This window comes from Trachypithecus francoisi, unplaced genomic scaffold (genome assembly GCF_009764315.1).
Source record: "Trachypithecus francoisi isolate TF-2019V2 unplaced genomic scaffold, Tfra_2.0 Lachesis_group1, whole genome shotgun sequence".
In the NCBI taxonomy this organism is placed as follows: domain Eukaryota; kingdom Metazoa; phylum Chordata; class Mammalia; order Primates; family Cercopithecidae; genus Trachypithecus; species Trachypithecus francoisi.
Genome location: NW_022681454.1, coordinates 15,655,040 through 15,681,454, shown reverse-complemented (window position 1 = coordinate 15,681,454; position 26,415 = coordinate 15,655,040). Strand labels below are relative to the sequence as shown.

Here is a 26,415-nt window from a genome sequence, read left to right as displayed (position 1 = left end):
TAAAAGTATTTGTGTATGTCTGTTTTACCACAACCTCACCAGGTTTATGTTTTAATCTTTTTGTTATTATTTTAACTTTGTATTTCAATAACTAGTTTGAATATTTTCCTATGTGGTTATTTTCTACATGCAATTTCTTTCACGTGAATTACTTATAAACATCCTTAAGAGTTTTTTTTAATGCATTTCATAATTACTAAAAGAGATAAAATGCTCTAAAAGGCAGACCTTCTGCTTTGGGGAGGATGCACAGTAGTTTATGTCTTCTTTATGATCTCCCAGCTTGTATTACACCATTTTGTTTCTAAACAAGGAAAAAAGTTAGTTAACATCAACGAATATCTGGTAGATATCCTAATATCTACAAGTAATACCTATAAGAAAAGATAGAAGCTAGATCCTGCCTCCACCACACCGTCACCCTATCAACTTCCATAGCAAGAATTTCTGGGGAATATGAATGGATGTAAACAAAACAGAACAACAATGAAAATCTCCCTAAGGAGCTTGAAGGCAGGGATCCACAGCACAATTAGCTTTGAATAAAATCTTAGCTATTTCTGGACTAATCATATTTACCTATAAAGTGTAGGGTATAATTTAAACATTGTTTATACACATTTCAGCACCTGAATAATTTAATGTATGATTTTCTTTTATCTTTCATGAATACATAGATAAATAATGTATGGTATATTTTACTCACCTAACATCACAGAAAATCTTCCTGTGTTATCTGGCTCTCCACACTTCCCAACTTTTGGAGCTTTGATCTAAATGTGTTAGAAAAATATCATTGCCTTTATAATCTACTATAATCTTAATCTCACTCCAACAATATTAAAAAATTAATATTTTTTAATATTAAAAATTAAAAATATAAAAAATTAAAATAAAAAATATTTAAAAAAACAAAAGAAGACATAATCCTTTTCATAGGAGCACAATGTAGATTTATGTATATCAATATTTAAATTATTTTAATTCCAGGGATAAAAGTATAAATGTAAAGTGTAACTTTGACATATGAATGTAACACTGTAAAATCTAAATACATTTGGAACTGGTGTGGCTGTCGAGTTAGGTGACCGCTGAACCTACATCTGAAATGTTCACTGATTTAGTCATTTATATCTGACTGTGCAATGCAGTGGCATGGTTGACTGCATTAAAAGAACTTGCTAATCTCAGATCTTCAGAAATGATAAAATTGTACATTGAATTCAGGATACAGGAGATACTGATAAAGAGTTCAAAATCATAAATCCAGTTTTAAGCTTTATCAGCGATCACGTCATGTTATAGATACTTAGATACTTGCTACCTCTCCTGATAGAAATGAATTTGAAAGGCAGGGACAAAAATCTAATTCAAATTCAAAAATGAATCTGAAAGAGAGGGACAAAAATTTGTGTTTGCAACATCGACCATCAACCATGGAGCTTTATACGTACTCCAGGTTCAGTCAATGTTTACAGAAGAAATTGATGAATGATCAATAGAATGATTTCTTCAGGCCCATGGGATTTTGTTCTGGCTGTCTGTCCCATTCACTGCACATTATTTATGTATTGCACATTGCGTGCATGCGTGCACGGTGTATGCGTGTGTTTCTTGTATTCTTGATTGCTCTCCTTTGTAAAACAGAAGCTGTTGGCAAGTATAGTCTCTGTGGGAAGCAGAATAGTGCCTCCTGCAAGATATCCGGGTTTGAATTCCTGGTATCTGTGAATGTGACCTTACATGGCAAAAGGGGCTTTGCAGAGCTCATAAGTTAGGGATCTTGAGATGGGAGATTATCCTGAATTCTTTGGATGGATTCAGGGCAATCACAAGGATCCTGAAAGTCAAGAGGGAGGCAAAAGAGGGAGTAAGAATGATGCCTCGCCAGGCCCCAACTCCCTACTGTGAGTTTTGAAGGTGGAGGAAGGGGCCACATGAAAGGTGTGTGAACATCCTCTAGATGATGAAACAAACAAGAAAACAGATTCTCCCTGAGAACCTCCAGAAAGGAATTCAGCCCTGCTGACAACCTAACTTCAGCCCAGCAAGCCCTACGTCTGATTGTCGGGACTATGAAATAATAAGTTTGTGGTGGTGTAGGCCACTACGTTGGTGGTAATTTGTTACAGCAACAACAGGAAACTAATACAATCTCTGACACCTTTTTAATCTCTTGCAGCTTCTAACACAGTGTGTTGCACGGAGAGTCAGTTATCTCTTGTAGCTGATCGCTCTCATCACTTCCTCTTTATTCTCTCAGTGTTTACTACTCTGTCCATGCCGGAAGAGGACTGCAGTGGTCAGGATTTCTCTATTTGCAAATGACAGAAATCTAACATGAACCAGCTTGAGCCAATTAAAAAAAAAGAAAGAAAGAAAAGGAGGGGCACACTTCACACAAGTGTGACCTCTGAGGGATGGCATTGGCTTTATTCCCAGCTGAGACTAGGGCCCAAATCGCCCACGAAGCCTCTCTGTCAATTTGCTTTGCTTTTCTTCTGTTTTCAGCCTCCTATATTTCCATGACTTGCAAGTTTTTCCTGACAAAACTTCCCTCTTTCTTTCAGGGAAGAATTCTTATTTGACTACCTTTGTGGCTAGTGTGGTTGAAAATTATCTACTGACAGATTAAAAAACACCCCAACACATGTTGGCTTAAAATACAAACATTTCTTTTATTTACTTATGATTCTGAAATTTGTGCAAGGCACGTCAGGGACAGCTCATCTTTGCTCCATGTGACACCAGCTTGAGGCAGCTCAATTGGAGCTCAAGGATTCACTTCCTGGACAGCTTCTCCCATGTAAGTTAGTGCTGTTTGTTGGCTGGAAGCTCAATTGGGGTTTCTGGCTGGAAGACTCAGTTCTCCTTCACATGACCTCTCCACCTGACTAGGTTGGGCTTCTCATGGTCTGGCAGTCTTAGAGTAGTAGGACTTTGTATGTAGCAACTGACTTCTTCCTGAAAACAAAGTGAAAGCTTCCAGTTCTTTTAAAGGTGTAGCCCAAAACTGATACAATGATATTCATGCCTTGATTATCCTTGATTAAAGCAGATCACAGGGCCAAGCTCAGATTTATGGAGAGGAGACTGCATACTCAAGGGTGTGAATACCATTGTCATGGTTTACTGGGGCCACCGGACTGTGGGTTTAGTCTACTACGGTGGATAATGAACCTTTGTGACTAATGGTCTAAACAGGACCATGGAAAAATGGGAGGGCAGGCTCACAAAGGAAACAGAACTGAAAACAAACCTCCAGTATCCATGGCAACCATTTCCTAGAGTGCTAGAAATTATTCAATAAAGCAAAGCTATGTTTCTCTTTAAGTGTATTTACTATATAATTTGTACATTTTCTGGATTTGGGGAAGTAATTAAAAACTTAGGTTTAAAGTTAAAGACTTTCAAACGTTTTTCCCTTTCAACTTTTATTATACTATGAATGAAAACCATGGTGATATGTAGCAAACAGTGCTCTAAGGAATTAACTTGTGCAGGATTCATGATAAATAAAGTATAATGTTCCTAATCCAATGGTGGTTATTTGCCATAACCTTTTTAATGTGACAATTCTTTGGCCTACATCTGCATTTTTATAGTTTGCATTTATTCTCAACAGTATGAATCCCAAATTGTCAAATTACTTAGGCTGATTTATGATAATTAGCTTTAAGTTAGAATATTTGAAATGCATTCAATTAATTTTATCTATTTAGTGAAGTACAATACGGATTTTAGCATTACAAAGTTTTCTTTATAATATTAGCTATGCATTTGTTAAAGGACATGGTGGACTCAAATTACTCTTGTTTGAATTTTATATATAGAAAGTGAGCATGCAGTATTAGAGATCAGGCAGTATTTAGAAAATGCATGTAGAAGGATTATCTAGGATGGAATCACTGAAAATCCTGGAATATTTAGCACACACTTGTTGATTGATTTTACCTGCAGCAAATATGAGGCAATAACAACTGTGTAAATTATTTAGAGACTAGTCATCCGTATGGGGATTCCTTAAAATCATTTCAGAAAACAATTTGGCAGGGTATTTCCTTTATACTTATTTTTTCCAAGTTCATGTACAAAAGAGATATAGATCCATACAAAATGGATTATCACTGATTCTTTTAAAATGAAATTAAGTATTTTAAAACATTCAAGTGACGATTGGGTGATCTTTCCTAGCTAAAGCTTTCTTCAGTAGTTTATTTATCTTAAACATTATTTTTGTCTTTCAAAGGGTATTATATAGTGAATGTAAGAGATTTATTAAAAACCTTGGATTGCTTGAGAGTGCTTTAGAACTTTGCCTTAAAATCTGCACATAGGCAAAATTCCTGATATTATGAGTTGGGATTTCCAGTGTAAGAGGATTTCAAATCACTGCTGAAAAAAGGGCTTCTTAGAGATTTCTAAGCGTCCTATGTCAGAAAGGCCCAGCTACTTACACAATCGCTGAAACTAAAATGGGGCAGGACCAGACACATGGAATGAAAGAGACCAATTTAGACCAAGTGAAAGGGATCAACTTCTCTTAAAATGAGCCTTTTATTCTAGAGAGATATCTTATACAGCTCCAAAAGCAGATAGAATAATCAGCATTTACATAGTTAAGAATCTCTTTGTATATGGAGATGGGGATTATTTTTTAAAGATTTCCATTGTTTAAAGCAGTCAGAGACACAGTGTTGGGAAGAGCAGATATTTTAGGTGTTTATAGACATGCAGTTAGAGACCCCAAATATTTACTTACAAGTCATGTGACCTTGAAACATTCAAAATAACCTCCTCAACCCCCCACCATAATAACATTTTTGGGTATCAGTCCTGCACTCTCTTGGGGTTGTTCTGAAGATCCAATGAGAGAATACCAAAATACTTTACACACTACAAAGCATTATGTTATTAAAATTTATATTATCACTACTACTAATAAAAATAAAACATGACTGGGTAACTGGCCTATACATGATGCATTAAAAAAGTCCAAGTAGATTGGAAGTGTCTTATTTTTACAAACATGTTTACTCCAAAAGTATACAAGGTCCAAAGTAGTTCATGCATTTCCCCCCTATTATTTTTAAAGTACTAACCCTTATTTTATTGACTTGCAGTGGACACAAAATCTGGAGAGATGACTGGACACATTTTTCCTGAATAGTTGGGGATTATATTTTATTAACTGCAACCCAGAAGGATCATGGCTGTTTTTAAAGAGAAATTTGCCTCTTGCTATGGTTTCTTGAGATGATCAGTATCCGGTTTTAGGAGGTTTGGCAATGGTGTTGGGTGTGTGGGGCTGGTGGGATATTTTTGTTAATGGTTTGTTTCTCTGTGTTTCTCTCCCAGCTATCGGCAGGACCCTCATCCCCCGTTACTTTAGCACTGTGTTTGAAGGAGGGGTGACCGACCTGTATTACATTCTCAAACACTCGAAAGAGTCATACCACAACTCATCCATCACGGTGGACTGCGACCAGTGTACCATGGTCACCCAGCACGGGAAGCCCATGTTTACCAAGGTACAGGACAGGCTCTGTCACATGCCCGGCTTTTCCTACTCTGAGTGCATTAAAGAATAATAATGATGGTTTTCCTATGGAACCTGGGGCTGATTGCTCATCTCCCAGACACTTTCAACACCATGAGAGAATCTTCCTTGTTTGTGACATGGCTTGACTCTTGGGGTGAATACTTTTCTAAGATGTGTGCACAAGATACTGAGCACATGAAAATCAAAGAGCAGGGAGCCAAAAACTAAGAGGAAGAGAGGTTCTACTGCCTTGTAAATTTTAGTTGCTAGATTAGATTTGCTGTTTTATACAAAATATCTACTATAGCTGAAAGAACATATCCTGTTTTTGCGTGGTCAGCATTGTATTTGTGCTTTGTTACTGAAATAACTTTTTGGAGCTGAATTCAAATTTGAATAAGGGAAGAATCCTCTAACCATGACCCAACTGTAATCTGTAAAGGAACATAAAAACTTTAAAATGTCAATGAAATTAGGGAATTCAATAAGCAGCTGAACAAGTATACTTATAAAAGAGTGAATGAGGGGAGGTCAAGTGTCAGGATCAGATTATCACAATGTTTGAGGCTGAATTCAAAGCCCCATGGAGGCTGTGAAATGAAAAACAGAAGAGATAGATCTTTAACCTCATCTTCTATACATTTTAGATCTACGATCCTTGCCCTACATAGAAAATTGACATATGGAGTGTTCCCTCTCACCAAAGACCTTTCTGGAACACTACAGATAATCTCTTTATGTCCTTTTGCAGGTAGAAAAATTAGTAAGAACAAATATTTAATCACAGAATCTGACAAACAGAAGTTTATTTTAATGAACACTAGTTCACTGCATTTTGACTAACACTCAACATGAAACTAATTTGTGATATTAATGATAGCAGCTATCTCTTTCAGTTCAAAACACAAATGACAACCCTCTTTTTATACTTAAGAGAGGTTGAACCATCAGGGTTAACTGCAAAAGCCCAATGTATGAAACTGAAGATGTGTTTATTACTTATGCGGTTTTGCTGCAAGAATAAAAATATATTTATTCATTGATCTTGTTGGTATAGTTTCATCTCTCCAGTGCCCATGCTGGTGTACAAAACCAAAGGCAAAGGAAATGGTTATAAAATGGAAAAACAAATCATCAAATACCACTGATTCTATGGCATCTTAATTTTGTCAGTAGACTTTTTTAAATGTAGGAAAGGGTAGGGTTTTTCTTTCTTCCTGTTCTAAACAGGCAGAGAGGAAAGTTGTCATTCAGAGACAAAGAAGCTTCACACTGGATGCAGAAATCCTGGCTGGCAAGAGACTTTTGCTACATGGAAAGCAATGATCACCTGAATGATGGTTTAATCTGTCCATGTCTCACTTCATTCTGGAGATGCAGAACATTTACATAATCTTGTAGATCAGAGGGACATGCAAGCCATTCATTTTGCAAGCCATTCATTTCTAGTGTTACAAAGTCTTAGCACTGCAGAGAAAGCCTTTCTCTGCTGCTTCCTTATTGTTTTTTTTTTTTTTTTTCTTTTTTCCTCTAGGCTTAGTGTTATTTTTAGGTAATTCAAGAGAAACATACCAACTCCTTATGCTGTAAGGGGAAAAAAAAAATCCATGATAATTAAATTAAAAGCTTTGCTGTAATTAAGGAGTTGCTTCCAAAGCCATTGAAAATAAAACTGCATTTTGTTGCAGTCCTTTTATATATTTACTCAGTTTCTTTCTTTCTCAGGTCAAAACTGATTCATAAATGAACATAGCTGCTCTGAAGGTTTAGTGCTGAACATTTGGGACTTGTTTTAGATCGAAAAGAATCCCATTCTTCTGACAAATCGATAAAGTGTTATTTTCATTCAAATCCAGAAACTAGGGTTTTCCTGTGTTGCATTCTTTCTTATCCTGAAATTTTCCTCTCAGATGGTTGAGTGGTTTGTTCAGGTGTCTAAGGTGGTCACCAGAAAGACCTGAGCACTTCGCTGAACACAGCTCCCTTGCCCCAAGCAGAAATTGTTTGGACCACCCATCTGACGCAACTCCAAGGAAGTATATTTGCCGACTCTTGAAATGAATATTTCCATACCATGATGAAAAATATCACTTTCTGGGAAATGGAGCTCAGTTACGTGGACTTAGTCCAGATGCTAATTATGCACATTTATTTTTAGGAAATTTGAAAGGATCCTTTTTTTTTCTTTTTTTCCTCTCCCAATTTTTTGGTTTTTGTTTTTTTGCTCCTTGGTGATTATTATAATACTCAAAAACCTTTCCAATATTATTGTTCTTATATTAATTAAAAATAACTCATTTACATGTAATAAAATATTATGGCTGTTTACTACAAAACAGTGGGCTAATGACCTTTCAGACCTTTTTACAAAGAAAAAGGGTCCAGAAGCCAATGCTTATTTTTAAAGGGAAGCCTACTATTAGTACTTAGCATACTGTGTGCAGGCAGCATCGCACTGTTCTAATTTAGGCTATCAATAAACTCTCATTCCCCAAATAGCATTTGACCCAGTGGTTCTGAGTTGCTTTTATGAAAATTTGGTCAACTCGTGAATCAAAAATCAGCTGCAATCCTAATCAACAGAAATATTAACTATTCCTCGGGAGTATCATGAGCACTTTGCAATTTCCTGATACCAGGAACATTATCGATTATGGATAAATGTGTAATTAGAATTTTAAAACACACATTATAAAGCCTTTCTTTTGTGCTTTCAGTTTTTTAATCAAACAGAAAACAAGGTTTAATAATCAGAAGAGCAGACACCAAGGTTTTCAGAATTTAAGCCTCCGAGTAATATTTATATTTGAGGATGTGAACATTGGTGGATCCTGGGGAGGAACACTTTCTAGGGTACATTCTTGGGGTTAATTTTAGGTTTTACAAACCGCAACAAAGTTATGGCCATTATTGGACACTCTTATCATCTCTATAAAGATTGGTTTATGTTTTCTCTGTTCTCAATTTGTTATTATGAAATTATTTACTATTACAGAGAAGTACCATGGAAGTGTACCCACCAGTTTTCCTATATGAATACTTACTTATGTCTTTGACAGTTCATCCTTCTTACCTTAGCCTGTATACCACATTATATTTCAGAATTTCTACTCTTCTCCTGACTCTAACCAAATTATAATATCAATGATCAGATCATGTGTATGTTTGTGTATGTGTATATATATATATATGTATAATGCATATGTATGCATTTACATATGAAGTACCACTAAGGAAAATACAATGAGCTTTGCACAACTGTTAATCTAAAAGCACTACTCTATGCATGCTGTTCCAAGCATACAAACTAAGAAAATTATATAAACACTCCCACTTAACCAGCACACTTGATTTCATCAAAGCTATATGAGAATCATTGTATTATACAGCTAAATATACAGTCAATATTGCGTTACAATTAGCCAAAGAAAGAAAAGGGTTAAAAAGCTACTGGTTAGTTTGAGAAATGTTCTTTTTTAGTTCTCTTGTTCCTGGCCTAGTCTCAAGCTAGCACGTGATCGGCTGAATGCCTGCCAGCCTCTTTCTTGTTGATCCTCCGGAGACCATCTGTACTGGGGGCATTGATTAGAGTGTGTCTGCTGGGATTACATCTTTTCTGTTGCCATGCCAACTAATCAGCTGATTTTGGTTACCACAGAAACAAAATGTCAGAGCTCACAGTACGGTAACATGAATTCAGCACAACAGAAAATGTTTTCTTAATTGGGGACCCTTTTGATTTTGGATTCCAAGTGAAAGGCATCTTTTTTTTTAAAAAAAAAAAAGGCCGACTTCAGATAAAAGCTACATTAATTGTATTGATTAAGAGGAATGCACAGAATTTTTCTGAAGAGAGAATATGTTAATTCCCTTTTATAGGCTATGCCTGTTTTTTATAATTTCTAAATAGGAAATACGTATATATTTTCTCTTATTTGCCTCCATTCCATTTGCTGGCTGTTGCGTGTAAAGCAAATCACAAAGCCTTTGGTTTCCTTTAATTTCTATGATGGGTACAGGGTGTGGAGTGGCTGTCTAGGCCCTGGAAGGTGTGGGTGTAATTACTTGGGGAAGACCAGCCGTGACCAAAATGCTCCTCTGTCCTTTCATTCAAGGAAGTCATTTATTTTTCCTTAAAGAAAACGTAGTCAACTCAGATTTGATTCTAAGGATTCCTGCCTTGCACATGCTATACCCCAGTTAAACCCTTGGTTTTGACTGAAGATTGGAGGAGCCCAAGGCTTGCTGCAATTTTCCATTTGTAGGCCCATGACAGTTTGACTGCAAGAAAGGTCCCCAGCTAGCTCATTCTGTTACCGTGAACAAAGGACACAATTTAACTTGACCTTACAGATGCTCCAATTGAGTCATCTGTCAGTAGGACTACACACATGCCTTCTCATTATGAAATTCTCTCCCAATAGAAGTAAACCAGACCCTTCACCTGCCCTGCGTTTGTGGTTCACAAATGCAAAACAAATATACTAGATAATTTTTTAAACGCTGACATTTAACTAAGCTAATATTTGTTTAAATATCCAATAATCTCCCCCTTTAAAAAGAGGATTATAGCATCCAAATATCCCTGTCCTGTTTTTGTCAAGACATTTCACTGTTGATGGCTCCCCATAGCTACCTCCCTTTTGTGAAAGCTGTCACCACAGGTGGCTTCTGTCATGCCGACACCGCAGAGGGAATTGTGTGGCTTTATCTCCATGCAACTCTTTTTAATGTCTTGGTAAATTAATTCCAAAGTTGATGATGCTCAAGGGGAGAGGTCTGGGGACACTGAAGTCTTCTCCCATTTCTATGCACTCAACTCTCATGGCTGAGACACCAGAAACAAGGCTCTGAAGACTACACAGTCAAGGGGTTTTGAGGCAAGGTGCCCACATGCCTGAGTTTACCCACAGATCCTGCTAATTGGATCTGAAGCAAAGGTCTTCACCCAGATTATCAATAATTATCCCACAGTATCTCTGAAATCTTTGATAAGACAAAGATGACACACATTAACAGCATCTTTCTCGAGTAGTGTCCCATCAACACTTGTTAGTCATTCCCCTGTACTGGCATTTGACTTGTTGAAAGAACATGTTACCTTCAATTCGAGCACATGGAATGCACCCAACCCAGTGCTGTGGACCAAGTTGCATCTCAATTAGTGATGGTGTTTTCTATTAAATTTCCAAAGAAGAAAATAATTATTAATATTTCATAAAAGGCTGATATAAATTGTTCACTATCTTCATGGACTGTAGTTTTACAAATACTTACATTCTCTCTTCAGTTAATTAATTTTTACTTATTCATTTATTTGTTTTTGAGTGTGTTTTTTCAAGTGTCTGGAGTGTTGTATGTTTGTTTTTAGCCTAGGAAATCTTTCTCCAAAAAGCTTGATCAGAAACCCAATGTAGTAAAAAACTGAAAAATCAAAGCTGCTCAGTGAAATCCAGAAAGTCAATGAGGATCTCAAAGCCGAGATGGAGGCCCAGTTCCTCCCAGCAGGGCCCCTGAGATGCCGCCACTAGTGAAGCCCTAGGTCTCAAGTGGCACACGATGACCATTACTGGTCTAGGACTTTGTGTTTTCTTGGGTAGCATTCTTTTTATCTGCAGCGCTATCATTTACTGCTATCCTACTACATGCGAGGCAAAATTCCAGGTAGCCTACGTACATAACTTTATTTAATGTATTTTCCTAACATCCTTACCCAAGGGTATTTCTATTTCCATTTTACAGATGAGAAAAACTGGAATTTGGGGGAATTTATTAGATTTTCCCCAAATTTCCAGAATGAGTAAAAAGTAGAATTGGGATTCAAAACCAGTACCCTCTGATGCCAAAGTATGCACCCACTATTTTGTACTGCTTTCCTAAGGCAGAAATGGTCCGATTAATGAGTTGTAACTATTTAAACTGAACCAATACACTACTGCCACTTCCTAGCTCAGAGCTGACATAGGCTCAGTGGTTTGTGATTGTCTAGCACTTTCTTTGATTTCAAAGTTGTTAATAGTGAAAGGAATGGTAAATAAAATAGGAACTACATGCTAAAAATGCTATGAATATTAAGAAAAAGATTAAAATGCTACTCTGTCACTGATTACTCTATCAAGGAAGAAACCCTTCAAAATTCTATTATGTTTCATTAATAATATATATTTTTCTTAGAAAGATAAAATGTCCCATCCCCCTAAGACTGGCCTTTTGTGCGAGCAGAATTTATCATTGCTGATGTGCTGAGATTCAAGGAATATACTCTTGACACATGCCTCTATTTTCCACATGTCAGTAACTGCTCCTAACTGCCTTGAGTTAAGCATTGTCCTCTGGAATTTCATTTTCGAAATAAAAACTTCCTCCAGTTGGATCAAGTTGTCGTAACTCACACTTAACCATGAATGAGTTTATTGGGTACTTTGTCCCAGAGTAGGATAACCAAGATTAGAATAAGATCTCAAGCCTCTGTGGTTGAAGGATGATGAAAGTGGAGGAAAACTTTTTGACCCAATGTCACTATAAGATGGGTTTTATCTCCATATTTACAAATGAAGAAACTGAGGGTCATAGAGTTTCAGCAGTAACTAGTAGAATTACTAGCACATAACGGCCAATAAGCAGCTGTACAGTCTCTTGAACTCACTGATTTTAGAGCTGACATTTGTACCATGTGCAGTGGACACATCACTTGTGTCACATCTTTACCAAGAGCTAGCACTGCCCAAGGACAGAAAGGGAGACCACGCTGAGTAGCTGATATGTGAGTTACAAAAAGTGGCTTTCACAAAGTGCATAATGAATGACTGTGTTGTTTGTCACTTCTAGGTGTGTACAGAAGGCAGACTGATCTTGGAGTTCACCTTTGATGATCTCATGAGAATAAAAACATGGCACTTTACCATTAGACAATACCGAGAGTTAGTCCCAAGAAGCATCCTAGCCATGCATGTAAGTAATTTAATTTCTGTTTTGCTTTCTTTTCTTTCTTTTTTTTTTTTTCTCCTTCATTTCACTCAAGGGGAAAAACCCAGTCCTCTCTCTGTGAAAGAATTCCAGTAGTTGTCACGCTTTAGGTAATTAACTCTAAATATTGAGTTTTGTTCTCAACCATTTTAATCCACAGGCCCTTTTCTCCCCTTTTGGTTTCCAAGATTGGTACATTGTGTGACTTTTTTTTTTTTTTTTTTTTTTGAGACAGAGTCTCACTCTGTCGCCGGGGCTGGAGTGCAGTGGCTGGATCTCAGCTCACTGCAAGCTCCGCCTCCCGGGTTCACACCATTCTCCTGCCTCAGCCTCCTGAGTAGCTGGGACTACAGGCGCCGCCACCTCACCCGGCTAGTTTTTTGTATTTTTTAGTAGAGACGGGGTTTCACCGTGTTAGCCAGGATGGTCTCGATTTCCTGACCTCGTGATCCGCCCGTCTCGGCCTCCCAAAGTGCTGGGATTACAGGCTTGAGTCACCGCGCCCGGCCGATTGTGTGACTATTTTTTATATTTTATTATTTTGAACTCCAAATTGAGGTTACTTCAATAAACAGTTTGTACTTTTCTTAAATTCCATTCAGTCATTATCAATTACTGCTCTGCTTGGGCTAATAAACCTGTTATGTATAACTGGGGAATGAAATAAAACAAGAAGTTAGAAAAGCAGTTTCCAGTTTTGATTAGAACCATCTGATGGGACATGGAACTCAGATCTTCAGGTTCGTGTCAGAAGTTTGTCCTCCCTGATCATGGTGCTAAATTTGAAGTGGAATATTTTGGCTTCTGTTGGTTTTGTTTGACTATAAATCACATCAAATTTACTGAGCACAAATTAGGTGCAAGGGTGGGTTCTATGCCGATCTAGAGACGTATTTTAAATGTAAGTAGGAACTAGTCAGGTGCAATCTCTTAATAAGTCATCAAAGGCATCAACTTAAATTTAAGTCTCTCCTCTATAATACATGATGCTTCCATGAAAATCTTTGGAGCAAAATCAGACTTCATAAGCCTAATTTTAAAGACCCTGAACAATCAAAAGAAAATAACGTAACAGTAACTACCATTTGCTGATTTTTTACTCTGCCAGGCCTTTAGCTAAACATTTTGTATATCTCATGCTATTGAATTCTCACAGTCAGGCAGAGTTGAGCTAGTATTATTCCTATTTTAAAAGTGAGGAAACTGAGGTTCAGAGAATCAATAAGTTGCCCCATGTTTTTTAGCCCAGAAGTAGCAAAATCAAGATTTTGCCCGCGGTGGTTCTAACTTTGTCTCCCAGCTGTCCCATTCCCGGCTATTTCTCCACACATTAGTTGTCAGCCACCTCTTTCTGGCTAGTTAATGCAAGCTCTGCCCTTCCCATTAGCCTTATCCTTTTTGTTGTGGCACCCCACTTTCCTGCTCCATGATTTCTGGCTTGGTTTTTAAAGCTTAGTTAACATCCTCCACTCTCTTTGAGGAAGTCTGGAATATTCACTTCTATTATTCTCAAAATAGACTAAAAGGCAGCAAAGGAAAATAGTTGGGAACCTAGGCCCTGGATTGAGACCACATAGGGTTGGACCCTTGCTCTTGGGTGAATTTGGGCAAATGATGTGACATCTCTGTGCTTCTAGTCCCTCATCTATAAGATGGGTACAGTAATAAAGCATGTTTCAGATCATCAAATTAAGAGTTAATGACTGTAAAGCACTTAGAACAATGCCTGGCATATAGTGTGTCCTCTACGGGTTTCGGTGATTGGCTCTCATCATCGTCATCGGTAGCCACAGCAGCAGGAACAAGATTTTTGCATTCCTTTATTATTAGCTTTCCTCTCTTCTGACTGAAATGTAAGTTCCTTGAGGTTGACCCTGACTACTTGATAGAACAAACTCTTCCTAGCACGTCAGAGTGGTTTAAGAATATAGGCTCAATGTCAGGGAAGACCTCTTTTAGGAAATTGACATGAAACTGACATGCTTTGTTTTCTCCAGCATTTTTTATTTATATACACAAATCCAATTGGTAGTATCACTATGAGAAAAGGTATGTACAGAAAAGAATAAGTCACATTAGTATAACCTAGTCTTATGAAGGCAGACATGGAGACAAGGGGATGTTTACTTCCATCTCCCTCTGTTTAGTGCCAATTTGCTTATATCAATTAAGGGAGAAGGAAAGGCAAACAGAAAGAAAGAACATCAACCAAGAGACTCATTTTAAAATGGATCCCAGAAAGAATTTTCATTTTCTTCTAGCCAAACAGAACATTTGGTGTGGCCCATGGTACTTTACATCCCTTCTTAAAATGTGGCTGACATTTTGGAAAATATGATACTTCCTCTTACAGTCCTGCAGGATAAAAATTGTTGGGGATGTCTATTTCCAGACTCAGCTTAATGGGGAGGAGAGTTAGAATTCTGTCTCTCCATATATATGTGTGTGTGTGTGTGTGTGTGTGTGTGTGTGTGTGTGTGCGCGCGCGCGCGCGTGTGTGTGTGTGTATTTCGAGTCAGTGGCAAAGTTTTTCCAATACAGCCCTCAACCCCAGGCTGTAAAAACACCACCACTATCACAGCAGGAAACAAAGACCAGTCCTGAAGCTGCCCAGTCCAGGGGGACTGGCTTCTCTAAAGAGAGCGTTAGACCTGGAGCTCTCCTGGCAGAGTTCTGTGACTCAGGCTGGAGACCTGAGTGCCAAGGCCTCTCCAAGAGGAAGTAATATCATTTCTCCCAAGGACTGAAAGCACATCTGAGCAGTTTGGTTTGTCCCCAGTCTTGCACAACTGATCTGAAAATGTCCTTGAGTGTTATATGCAAGTGTCTTCGAAATGTAAATTAAATTACCTCCAGCAGCCTGCCCTCCAAATAAAATCGACAATGTCGAGATTACATTTCCTTAGCAGCTGTAGCACAGTCTGAGATTTTCTCAGGACCATCCTGTAGTGATAAAATACATGTGGGGTTTTTTCTCCATTTAGGCACAAGATCCTCAGGTCCTGGATCAGCTGTCCAAAAACATCACCAGGATGGGGCTAACAAACTTCACCCTCAACTACCTCAGGGTAAGATCAATCGAATGATTTTATGTTTTGGTGAGTTTGAAAAGTACTCCAGAGGTTTATATGCATCCTGACCCAAGAAGTTAAAATGAGGTACTGGTGATATAGCACAGTGTCTATATTCTGTACCAGATGTATGTGTGTGTGTGTGTTTTCAATGGAGGACGGGGTATAATTAACAAAGCATCAAACCTGGAATTTGTCAGGGTTAAGTCCTATATCTATATGTCTCTTGGAATTAATTATTCAAAGGCTAGCAATGTCCCATTGTCGCAAAATGCTTTGTTGCTGCTTCCCTTGTTGTTGTCTCAAGTTCAAATGAGTTATTGGTGAGTTCACTGCCCCTATGCCTCCATCCAGGCACTGGTCATCCCTTAGGAGAATCAACATACTGCCCCAAAGAGTCTCCTGAAGAAATCCAATCCCATGCTGAAACACAGATATTTCTAAGGCTTCATAAGGACTCTCTGCACAACATGTAACAGATTTGGTGGTGGGTAAAAGGAGATTCTTTCTCTCTACAGCCTAGATGCCCCAGAGCCAAATCTAGGCCTGACAAGAGCCAGAATCAGCTGTGCTCCCCACCTGCCCATCCTCATGCCCATGCCATTGCAGTGGCCCTGAACCACTAAAGAGCCCACTGGTCTCTGCTCAGAGGGAAACCAAAGTCAGCCCAGGTGTATGGGTGGACGGCGGGTGCTCCCAGCCAGGGTAGCTGGGGCTGTGTCCTCCCAAACCTCCGGTCTCCGCAGTCAGAATGGCTCTCTTGCGGGGCAACTGACATAATGCGGATGGGTGGCGAGGCCTGGGGCGTGATGGTCTATGAAGTTGTTCTCTCCACAATTCAGAAGGCTGCTCTGTACTGCTGGGCATATCATCTTGTCAGGGACCAGGAGAGTTTTAGTTTAAAACAGGGAAGATGCTCTTCCTCCTGCAGATAAAGAAGTTCCACACTATGTGTCCTCAGCTGACCCCACATAGGAAGCTGAGACTTTGAAGTCTATCCTAGACTTGGTCACTCATCCTATAGCAAGATCTTGGACAGATTTTTAGTTACATCTTTTAGCTGCATTTAACACAGATTAATAAACACCAAATTTCCTTTCTTCTCCTCCCCACTCCTCTTATTGTCATCTGTAAATGGTTGACTTTCATCCTGTGGTCAAGGCCCACCATGTCCCCACATCCTGTGGCCCACAAAGACTGAGGTCAGACCTGTGAAAGGGAAAGAAGGCACTACCCCTCTCCTGACAATGATAGCAAGGAAATCATGTATGGCTTTTGGCAATAGGGAGTAGTGTTTTGAGGCTACCACATGAACACAGTGCTTGCTGCATGTCAGGTTCTTTGCTGTGTATCTTGTGACTGAAGTAGTCTCATAACGGGCCCTGCACCCCATTACCATCCCTGTAGCAAAGTGAGGCACCGAAGGTTTCAGTAAGTGAAGTAAGTCTCCCAGCTTTACACACAAGTGGCAGAACTGGGACTTGAACTCAGGCAGCCTGACCCTAGAATCCATGAGCTTCACTGCAGAATGCTGCTCCTTGCTAGTGAGCATGGGAGACTGATGATATTGATAGGAATTGGGTCATGTCTTTCCTGCCTTTGCTAGAGAGTCAGCATCTATCAGTGAGCCTTCGTTCACTTTGCCAAAAATAACATCAGCTCCTTGTAGGGTTTAGTTCCAGGATTGGGTCAGACAGTCCATGTAAAGGGCTTAGCACAGGGCCTGGGGACAGAAAGTGCCCCATTTGTGTTCATTCTCATCATGTATTGAGCACCTTCCGTGTACCCATCATTGTTTGTTGTGCTGGAGCCACGCAGAGAAACACAGCACCCACTCTCTACTCTCACTCTGGGAGAGTCTAATGCTACTTTGTTTCCTGACTTGTGCATCGTGGCTCAGTAGCTATTTACCTTCCCTGCCTTCATTCCATTCCTTTTCACTCACTCGTTATTCCTGGCAGTTTTCCAGTTGCTGGGTTTCATGGTGGAGCTATGGCCTCTGTCCTCAGTTGGTAGTCACAGGCTGGTGGGATGTGGTCAGCTGTGGTTCCAGTGAAGCGTTCTGAAATAGAGGGAGATGCAAAGCCAGAAATAGCCCAAGGAATGATCCTCAGGTCTTAAGGAGCAGCTCAGGATAGAAGTCATGCTTCCTAGTCACAATCCTTCGGGCTGACGTGGGCCACTTGACAGGTCATGGCTGAGCAGAATCTCAAACTCATTGCCCAAAAGCAGTGGACATGGGCTTCTGTGGTGGTTATCCATACGGGGTAGGTCACTGAGAATGACAAAGGTCATTTCTTCCATTTAGAACTGGGATTTAAGATTCTTCTAGTAGCCTTATCATCTAAGTTTTTTAAGACAGCAGAGCAGTCACAACATACATCCATTTATAAAGTTGCCTTAAGATCCGAAGCCTCCACATCCATCTGAGGAGGCTGGCTTTTGCCTCAAGCCCCAGAAGGTCATCTGAAGTATTGTGCAGATAAGGTAACAAGAAGCTTCAATGCCCCTCCCAGTATCAGAAAAAGAGGTCAAATGGATACGTTGGTAAATATGAATCCAAAACCTTCTATGCAGTTGAAGAACTTTAAAAACGGATGCATCCTGCGTTGGAAAGGATGGATAGAGATTTTAAAGGCTCCAGACATTGAAATTTCAATATGCAGTGTCTAACACAACAAAATTAAGCAGAGCAGAAAGTAGGCAATTACAGCTATCTAGCTTCGTCAAAACAAGTTCATTTATTCCAGTGAAATTCTAATCATTCTCACGGAGACCTGCAGTCAGGAAATACACAGAGCTGACCGAATGCGGCTTTCACCCTTGGAGGGAGAGCAGGTGAGACCCTGAGGATGACCAAGCTGTGGACATTGTGAATGCAGATGATGGGACTGAACACAGACACTCGCCAGCAGCACTTTTGAAGCGACAACAAGAACAACTGTTGCCATTTGATTTGGGTTGTCAAATCACCTGCTGTTCCCTCTTGTTGTTCCCTCCTGTTGCATCCCAGCATGACAAGGTTAGAGGTGCCCTGAGCTAAGAGGTGCAACGATAGCTGACCCAGTGGTCCCCGTGGAACTACGACTGGAAGTGGCTGAGTCTGCGGAGATGGCGCTCTGTCACAGTGCAGTCTCACTTCCTCTACAGGATGCCTCTGTGACCTCTGGAGGGGGCTGGGACTTGCTGACTGAGTGTCCCTGCAGTAGTTATCCAAGCCAGAGGTGGGAAGGGACCTGCAGGATGGGGAATTCATTATTTTGTGGCTGTTGGGTATTCCGATACCAGGTGGTGGGTTTCATGAAGCATATCCTCAGTGTACTGGGGCATGGGGAGATGGCGCCTTTCAGTAAGCAGCACGCTCTAGTGCTAGAACTTAAGCACTAGAATGGGAGAAGCAAGCCAGGAACTCGGAAATGTGTCCTTTGCCTCGTTTGCTGGGAAGCAGAAGTCCTGTTGTCCGCCTGGCATTTTACGAAGGGATCTAATTCAGCAACCATGAGAGAGCAGTGCAGTTTAGTGGTCATTGGTTCATCCAGGTCAATGAGACCTGGCTGTGGAGCCTTGTCAGCTACCACCAGATCCTGTTTGCCCATTTATTCATTGTTCATTTCACAAGCATGTCTAACACACTTTCTTTGTGCCAGGTCTCTGCCCTCAAGGAGATCACTGCCTAGAATGTAAGAAAGAAAAACAGATACACTCTTGGAGAGAAATTGTTCCCAGGTGCAGTGAGAAACATAGTACTAGCTAACATTTCTGGGGCACTTACTGTGTGCCAGGCATTGCTGCTATATGCCTTGCAGGGAGTTTCTTTCTTTTCTTTTCTTTTCTTTTCTTTTCCTTTCCTTTCCTTTTCTTTTCTTTTCTTTTCTTTTCTTTCTTTCTCTCTCTCTCTTTCTCTCTTTCTTTCTTCTTTCTTCTTTCTCCTTCCTCTCTTCCTTCCTCCCTTCCTTCCTCCCTTCCTCCCTCCCTTCCTCCCTCCCTTCCTCCCTCCCTTCCTCCCTTCCTCCCTCCCTTCCTCCCTCCCTTCCTCCCTTCCTCTCTCTCTCTTTCTTCCTTTTCTTTCTCTCTTTCTTTCTTTGTCTGTCTTTATTTTTTCTTTAAATACTCACAGCATCCATATGGGGTAGGAGCTATTTTTAGTCCTGTTTTGCAGGGGAGAAAACTGAGGCACCGAGAAGTAACTTCCCAAGGTCACAGAACTGGTAAGTGGCAGATCAGGGATCTGGACCCATGATCTGATTCCAAGCACAAAGGACAGAGAGGTTGTTAGAAGGTAGGAGAGGAAGGCTGCAAAGTCTTCATAGAGCAGATGGCCCTTCGATTGATTCTAAAAGATGAGTAGGTGATCATCAGACAGACAAGGCAGAGGACAGTCCAAACAGAGGGCCCACTGTGAAAGGAGTCAGAGAAGGGTGGAGAGTGTTAGTGGCTTGGGAGCTCTAGGAAGTTTCACATAGTTAAAATATAAATTTCAAGTTTGTTTTAGGTGCCAAGACAGGTAGGTGTTTTGAGCCAAAACCATATACCCTGGCTGAGTGGTGTAATTCAAGAGATTTTGTTTTTCCAGTTACAGCATGGTCAAGATAAGCACCCTCTCATTGTGACATGGGCTTGGGAGTAAGTTAAACAGTATGTATCTGAGAACATCATCTTCTTACTAGCTGTGTGACCCTGGGCAAGTTGCTTGACTTCTCTGAGCCTTCATTTTTTCATCTGTGAAATGAGCTACAGCATCTCTCTCGCTAGGTTCTAGTAGGATAAATGCACACAGAGCTTTCATTACTCATTCACCAAAGTACCTTTGTAAATGCTTCTGGTCCTCTTTTCTGGGTAGAGCACATTAGAATCTTTTATTGAATTCCCCTGTATGCAGAGCTCATCAGAAGGACTCTGTAGGTCAACACACACAAGGGTTGATCCTTCTTCCTTAATTCTTGCCTTTCATCAGAATGAAAGTTTCTTCTAACTCAGTTTGAAATTGCCATCATTTCAAATTTCTAATATGAAATTCTTATATTTGAATGTTTACTGTATGCAATAATCATGTTTTCTTTAAGTAGCTTTAAATAATAAGATTTTAAAATTGAAGAAGTAATTGATGTCTATTTTATCCTCAACAATATAAGGAAAAGAGGGGTGGACAATGCGGAAATCATATCCTTAAACATTTAAAGGAAGCCGCCACAAACTTCTAGGCTGGCATTGAGTGAAATGTGCCACTTTCATGTTGATTTATCTCCTGTAACAATAGAGTGGGCATTCCTTGCATTCACTGAACAGAATGCAAGAAACAGTAGGAATAGCATTGGTTTATACAGTTGTCTACATCTCTGATGATTTGGGGTAGTCTGCTTTTGTTCATAAATTTCACATCAATTAGCTAACCAAGAGTTTGGTGGCATCTACTTACTATATTAAGCACAAAAGGGATGGGGTAGAATGTTTACAAGAATGCCTAAGGCACATTCTCTTTTTTAAGGAATTTAAGATACTGTTACAAGTAAGTCTGCTTCCAGTTCATACTGTCAATCTCATCTGGGGACTTCAGGTCATTTCAGAATTTTTATTGTCTCTTAATTTTCCTGAGGATACCATAGTCCTCTTTGTCTCAGTAGGGGGCTTAAATTTGACCTGTTTACATTTTTCAGTGTATTAATCAATTGCTCTGCTTCACCACACCTTCTTCCATTTGTATGCAAAGCCCTCCATGATTCTGTCTCTGCTGCCTCCCAGCCTCATTCCATGTCCCTTCCCCAGCTTGTACTCCATCCTAGACCACACAAACCACCTACAGTTGATCCAAATCGGTCATGCTCTCTTGCCTCCATGCCTTTACACAGCATGACTCACTGCCACTGCCTTGAGGTGCTACCCTTCTCTCACCATCCGATTTCCCAAGCTAAATCCTTCTCATCCTTCAGGATTTCTTCATCTATCAATCAACTCCTGTAAGGACATCTCTCTGACTCTCAGCTGGGGTAGGAGCCTCTCCCCAGTGCTCTGGGAGTTCTATGCACATAGCCTCAGGATTAACTCTTGGCAGGTCCCATATAAGAATTATCTCCCCACTCGTTTGTCTCCTGAACTAGACTCTGAGCAATGGGAAGACACATAAGTATCCAGTAGATATCTCTTGAATGTGTGCTTGGCAGATGGATGGTTGGGTAAATGGAAGGCAAAATTTCAAATGATGACACAATAAAAAACACACAAAGAAAACTCAGTTGAATTCATTTGCCCTATAGCATCTAGAAAAAAAATGTTGATTCATTTCTAAAATCACTATCTAGAACTTCACCATGAAATCTGAGGAGCAAAAGAGTTGAATGTATTGAGAAAATAAAAGGCAACATGGTATGAGGCCCTCACATGTCTCTAGGGTGCAGATTCCCACTTAAATACTCAGAGATCCCAATGTTAAATGTTTATTGTAATATTATTTCTTCTACTTGTTCTAAATCAGTATTTAATCCTTACTCTAAATGTCATTATGGTATTTTCATTATATTGGAAATGCATTCTTTTAAGTATTAAAAACAAATGTTTTGATGAATGATTATCTTTTTCTATTTCCTTTGGCCACATTTTCTTAAAGCTAGGTTACAAATGCTTCTTTTGTTTTTTGTTAAATTTTTAAAATTTTCAGGGTACATAGTAGGCGTACATATTTATAAGTTACATGAGGTATTTTGATACAGGCATGTAATGCATCATAATCGCATCAGGGTAAATACAGTATCCATCACCTCAAGCATTTATCCTATGTGTTTCAAACAATCCAAATATATTCTTTTAATTATCTTAAAATGAACAATTAAATTATTTTTTACTATAGTCACCCTGTTATGCTAGATTTTTAAAATTCTTTCTGACTCTGTTTGTGTACCAATTAACCATCCTCCTTTTCCCCCTCCCTGACCCTTTCCAATCTGTGGTGACCATCCCTACTCTCTATCTCCAGTTCATTTGTTTTGATTTTTAGCTCCCATAGATAAATGAGAGCATGCAATATATGTCTTTCTGTGCCTGGCTTATTTCACTTAATATAACAACCTTCAGTTCGATCCATTTTGTTGTAAATGACAGAATCTCATCTTTTCTTTGGCTGAATAGTACTCCATTGTGTATATTGCCATATTTTCTTTATTCATTTGTCTGTTGGCAGACACTTAAGTTACTTCAAAATCTTGGCTATTGTTAATAGTGCTGCAATAAACATAGGAGTGCAGCTGTCTCTTTGACATACTGATTTCCTTTCTTTGGGGTATATAGGAATGGAGTTGGATTGCTGGATCATACTATATATAGTTTTTTGAAGAACCTCCAAAGTATTCTCCATAGTGGTTGTACTAATTTACACTCCTACCAATAGTGTGCAAAAGTTCCCTTTCTCCACATCCTCACCAGCATTTTTTATTGCCTGTCTTTTGGCTAAAAGCCGTTTTGACTGGGATGAGATGATATTTCATTATAGTTTTGATTTGCATTTCTCTGATCATCAGTGATGTTGAGTACCTTTTCATATATCTGTTTGCCATTTGTATGTCTCCTTTTGTGAAATGTCTCTTAAGAGCTTTTGCCTATTTTTAATCAGATTATCAGATCTTTTCCTATCAAGTTTTTTGAGCTTCTTGTGTATTATGGTTATTAATTCCTTGTCAAATGGGTAGCTTGCAACTATTTTCTCCCACTCTGTGGATTGTCTCTTCACTTTGTTGATTGTTTCCTTTGCTGTGCAAAAGCTTTTTAACTTGATGTGATCCCATTTGTCAATTTTGGGGGTGCCTGTGGGGTAATGCTCAGGAAGTCTTTGTTCAGTCCAAAGTCATGGAGAGTTTCCCCAATGTTTTCTTTTAGTAGTTTCATAGTTTGAGGGCTGAGATTTAATTTTGTAATCCATTTTTATTTGATTTTTGTATATGGTGAGAAATAGGGGTCTAATTTTATTCTTCTGCATATGGATATCCAATTTTCCCAGCACTATTTATTGAATAGGCTGTCCTTTCCAGAATGTGTGTTCTTGGAACTTTTTTTGAAAATGAGTTTACCGTAGACTATGGATTTATTTATATGTTCTCCATTGTGTTCCACTGGTTTATGTGTCTGTTTTTATGCCGGTACCATGCTGTTTTATTTACTATAGCTCTGTAGTATAAGTCAGACAATGTGATTCCTCCTGTTTTCCTCCTTTTGTTCAGGATAACTAGGGCTATTGTGGGTGTTTTGTGGTTCCATATACATTTTAGGATTGTTTTCTGTATTTTTGTGAAGAATGTCATTGGTATTTTGATAGGGATTGCATTAAATCTGTAGACTGCTTTGAGTAGTATGGACATTGTGTCAATATTGATTGTTTCAGTCAGTGAAAATGGAATATCTTTCCATTTTTGTATATCCTCTTCAATTTCTTTCATCAATACTTTGTAGTTTTCATTTTAGAGATCTTTCACTTACTTGGACTTTTTTCTCTCCAGTTTGGATGCCCCTTATTTCTTTCTCTTGTTTGATTACTCTAGCTAGGACTTCCCGTACTATGTTGAATAACAGTGATAATAGTGGGCATCCTTGTCATGTTCCATATCTTAAAGAAAAGACTAAAACTTTTCCCCATTCAGTATGATACCAGCTGTAGGTCTGTCATGTATGGGTTTTATTATGTGGAAGCATGTTCTTTCTATACCCAGTTTTTTAGGGTTTTTTGTTATGAAAAGGTGTTGAGTTTTATCAAATGCTTTTTCAGTACCAGTTGAAGTGATCATATGGCTTTCATCCTTCATTCTGTTGATATGATGTATCACATTGATTGATTTGCATATGTTGACCATTCTTGCAATCCTGAGATAAATACCACTTGGTCATGATAAATGATCTTTTTAATGTGTTGTTGAGTTTGGTTTGATAGTATTTTATTGAGGATTTTTGCATCAATATTTATCAGTGATATTGGCCTGTAGTTTTCTCTTTTTATGATGTGTCTTTGTTTGGTTTTGGGATCAGGGTAATACTGGCCTCTGAGAATGAGTTTGAAAGTAGTCCCTCCTCCTGTCTTTGTTGGAATCGTTTCAGTAGGATTGGTATTAGTTCTTTAAATGTTTGGTAAAATTTAGCAGTGAAGCCACCAGCTTCTGGGCTTTTCTTTGCTGAAAGCCATTTCGTTACAGCTTCGATCTTGTTACTCATTGTTGATGTGTTCAGGTTTTGGATTTCTTCATGTTTCAACCTTTGTAGGTTGTCTATGTCTAGGAATTTGTTCATTTCTTCTAGATTTTCCAATTTATTGGCATATACTTGCTCATAGTAGCTATTAATGATCTTTTGAATTTCTGCAGTATTAGTTGTAATGTCTCCTTTTTCAACTATGATTTTATTTATTTGGTTCTTCTCTCTTTTTTTTAAATCTGGCTTAAGGTTTGTCTACTTTGTTTAACTTTCCAAAAAACCAACCTTCGTTTCACTGATCTTTTGCATTGTTTTCTTCATTTTAATTTCATTGATTCTTGCTCTGATCTTTATTATTTCTTCCAGTTATTTTGGATTTGGGTTGCTCTTATTTCTCTAGTACTTTAAGATGCATTGTTAGGTTGTTTATTTGAAATTGTTCTTCTTCGTTGATGTAGGCACTTTCAGTTATAAACTTCCCTCTTAGTACTGCTTTTGCTGTATCCATAGGTTTTGTGTGTTACGTTTCTATTATCATTTGTTTTAAAAAATGTTTCTGGCTCACACCTGTAATCTCAGCACGTTAGGAGGCCAAAGCAGGTGGATCATGAGATCAGGAGTTCAAGACCAGTCTGGCCAAGATGGTGAAACCCCATCTGTACTTAAAAACATAGAAAATGTAGCCGGACATGATGGCATGTGCCTATAATCCCAGCTACTCGGGAGGCTGAGGCAGAGAATTGCTTGAACCCAGGAGGCGGAGGTTGCGATGAGCTGAGATTGTGCCACTGCACTCCAGCCTGGGCAACAGAGCGAGACTCCATCTCAAAAAAAAAAAAAAAAAAAAAGTTTCAATTTCCTTGTTAATTCCCTCATTGATCCACTGGTCATTCAGGGGCATATTGTCTCATTGTCATGTATTTGTATAGTTTCCAAAATTCCTCTTGTGATTGATTTCTAGTTTTTTTTCCACTGTGGTCAGAAAAGATACTTCATATTATTTCAATTTTTTGAATGTTTTAATACTTGTTTTGTGACCTAACGTATAGCTGATCCTTTAGAATCATCCATGTGCCGAGGAAAAGAATGTGCATTCTGCAGCCTTTGGATGGAATGGTCTGTAAATATCTGTTAGGTCCATTTGGTCTCTAGTGCAGATTAAGTTCAATGTTGCTTTACTGACTTTCTGTCTGGAAGATTGGTCCAATGCTGAAAGTGGGGTGTTATTTTCTTAAGCATTATATTTTATGTGACTTTAAAACATCTTATCCTGTATCTCAGCCAAAAGATATTTTCTTTGTGTGTTCTCTTACTCTTTATCCATTCAGATGCATAATTTCTGCACAAATGCAATCAGGTTACATACAAATTTTTAATGTTATTTAGTAAACACTTGCATATTTCTACATAGTCATCATTAACCATAAAATAGCTACAAATATGCCTGTGTGGTGCTATGATGTGTTTAATCATTTCTCTAATGTTGAGCAAGGAAGTCATGTTCAAATTGTTGGTGTCATTAATACCACTCCCCTAAACGCCTTTGTCATGTCCTGCTCTTAACAATGTTTTCTGCAAGTACAAGGTTGAATGGCAGAGGCCATGTGGGAACACAAATAAATGTGTTTTGGAGTCAGCAAAATGTAGGTTCAAATCCTAATGCTTCCCCTT

At 38.9% G+C, this 26,415-nt stretch overlaps 1 protein-coding gene across 17 annotated transcripts in view; it reads left to right on the top strand.

Moving 5' to 3' along the window:
* LDB2 (LIM domain binding 2) overlaps positions 1-26,415 on the top strand; it is a 412,267-nt gene that overhangs the window by 309,075 nt on the left and 76,777 nt on the right. For all 17 annotated transcript variants that reach the window (XM_033213827.1, XM_033213835.1, XM_033213836.1 and 14 more), the window contains 3 exons: positions 5,359-5,531; positions 12,371-12,493; positions 15,493-15,576. In XM_033213827.1, the coding sequence (XP_033069718.1) occupies positions 5,359-5,531; positions 12,371-12,493; positions 15,493-15,576 (380 nt within the window). The remainder of the gene's footprint in view (positions 1-5,358; positions 5,532-12,370; positions 12,494-15,492; positions 15,577-26,415) is intronic.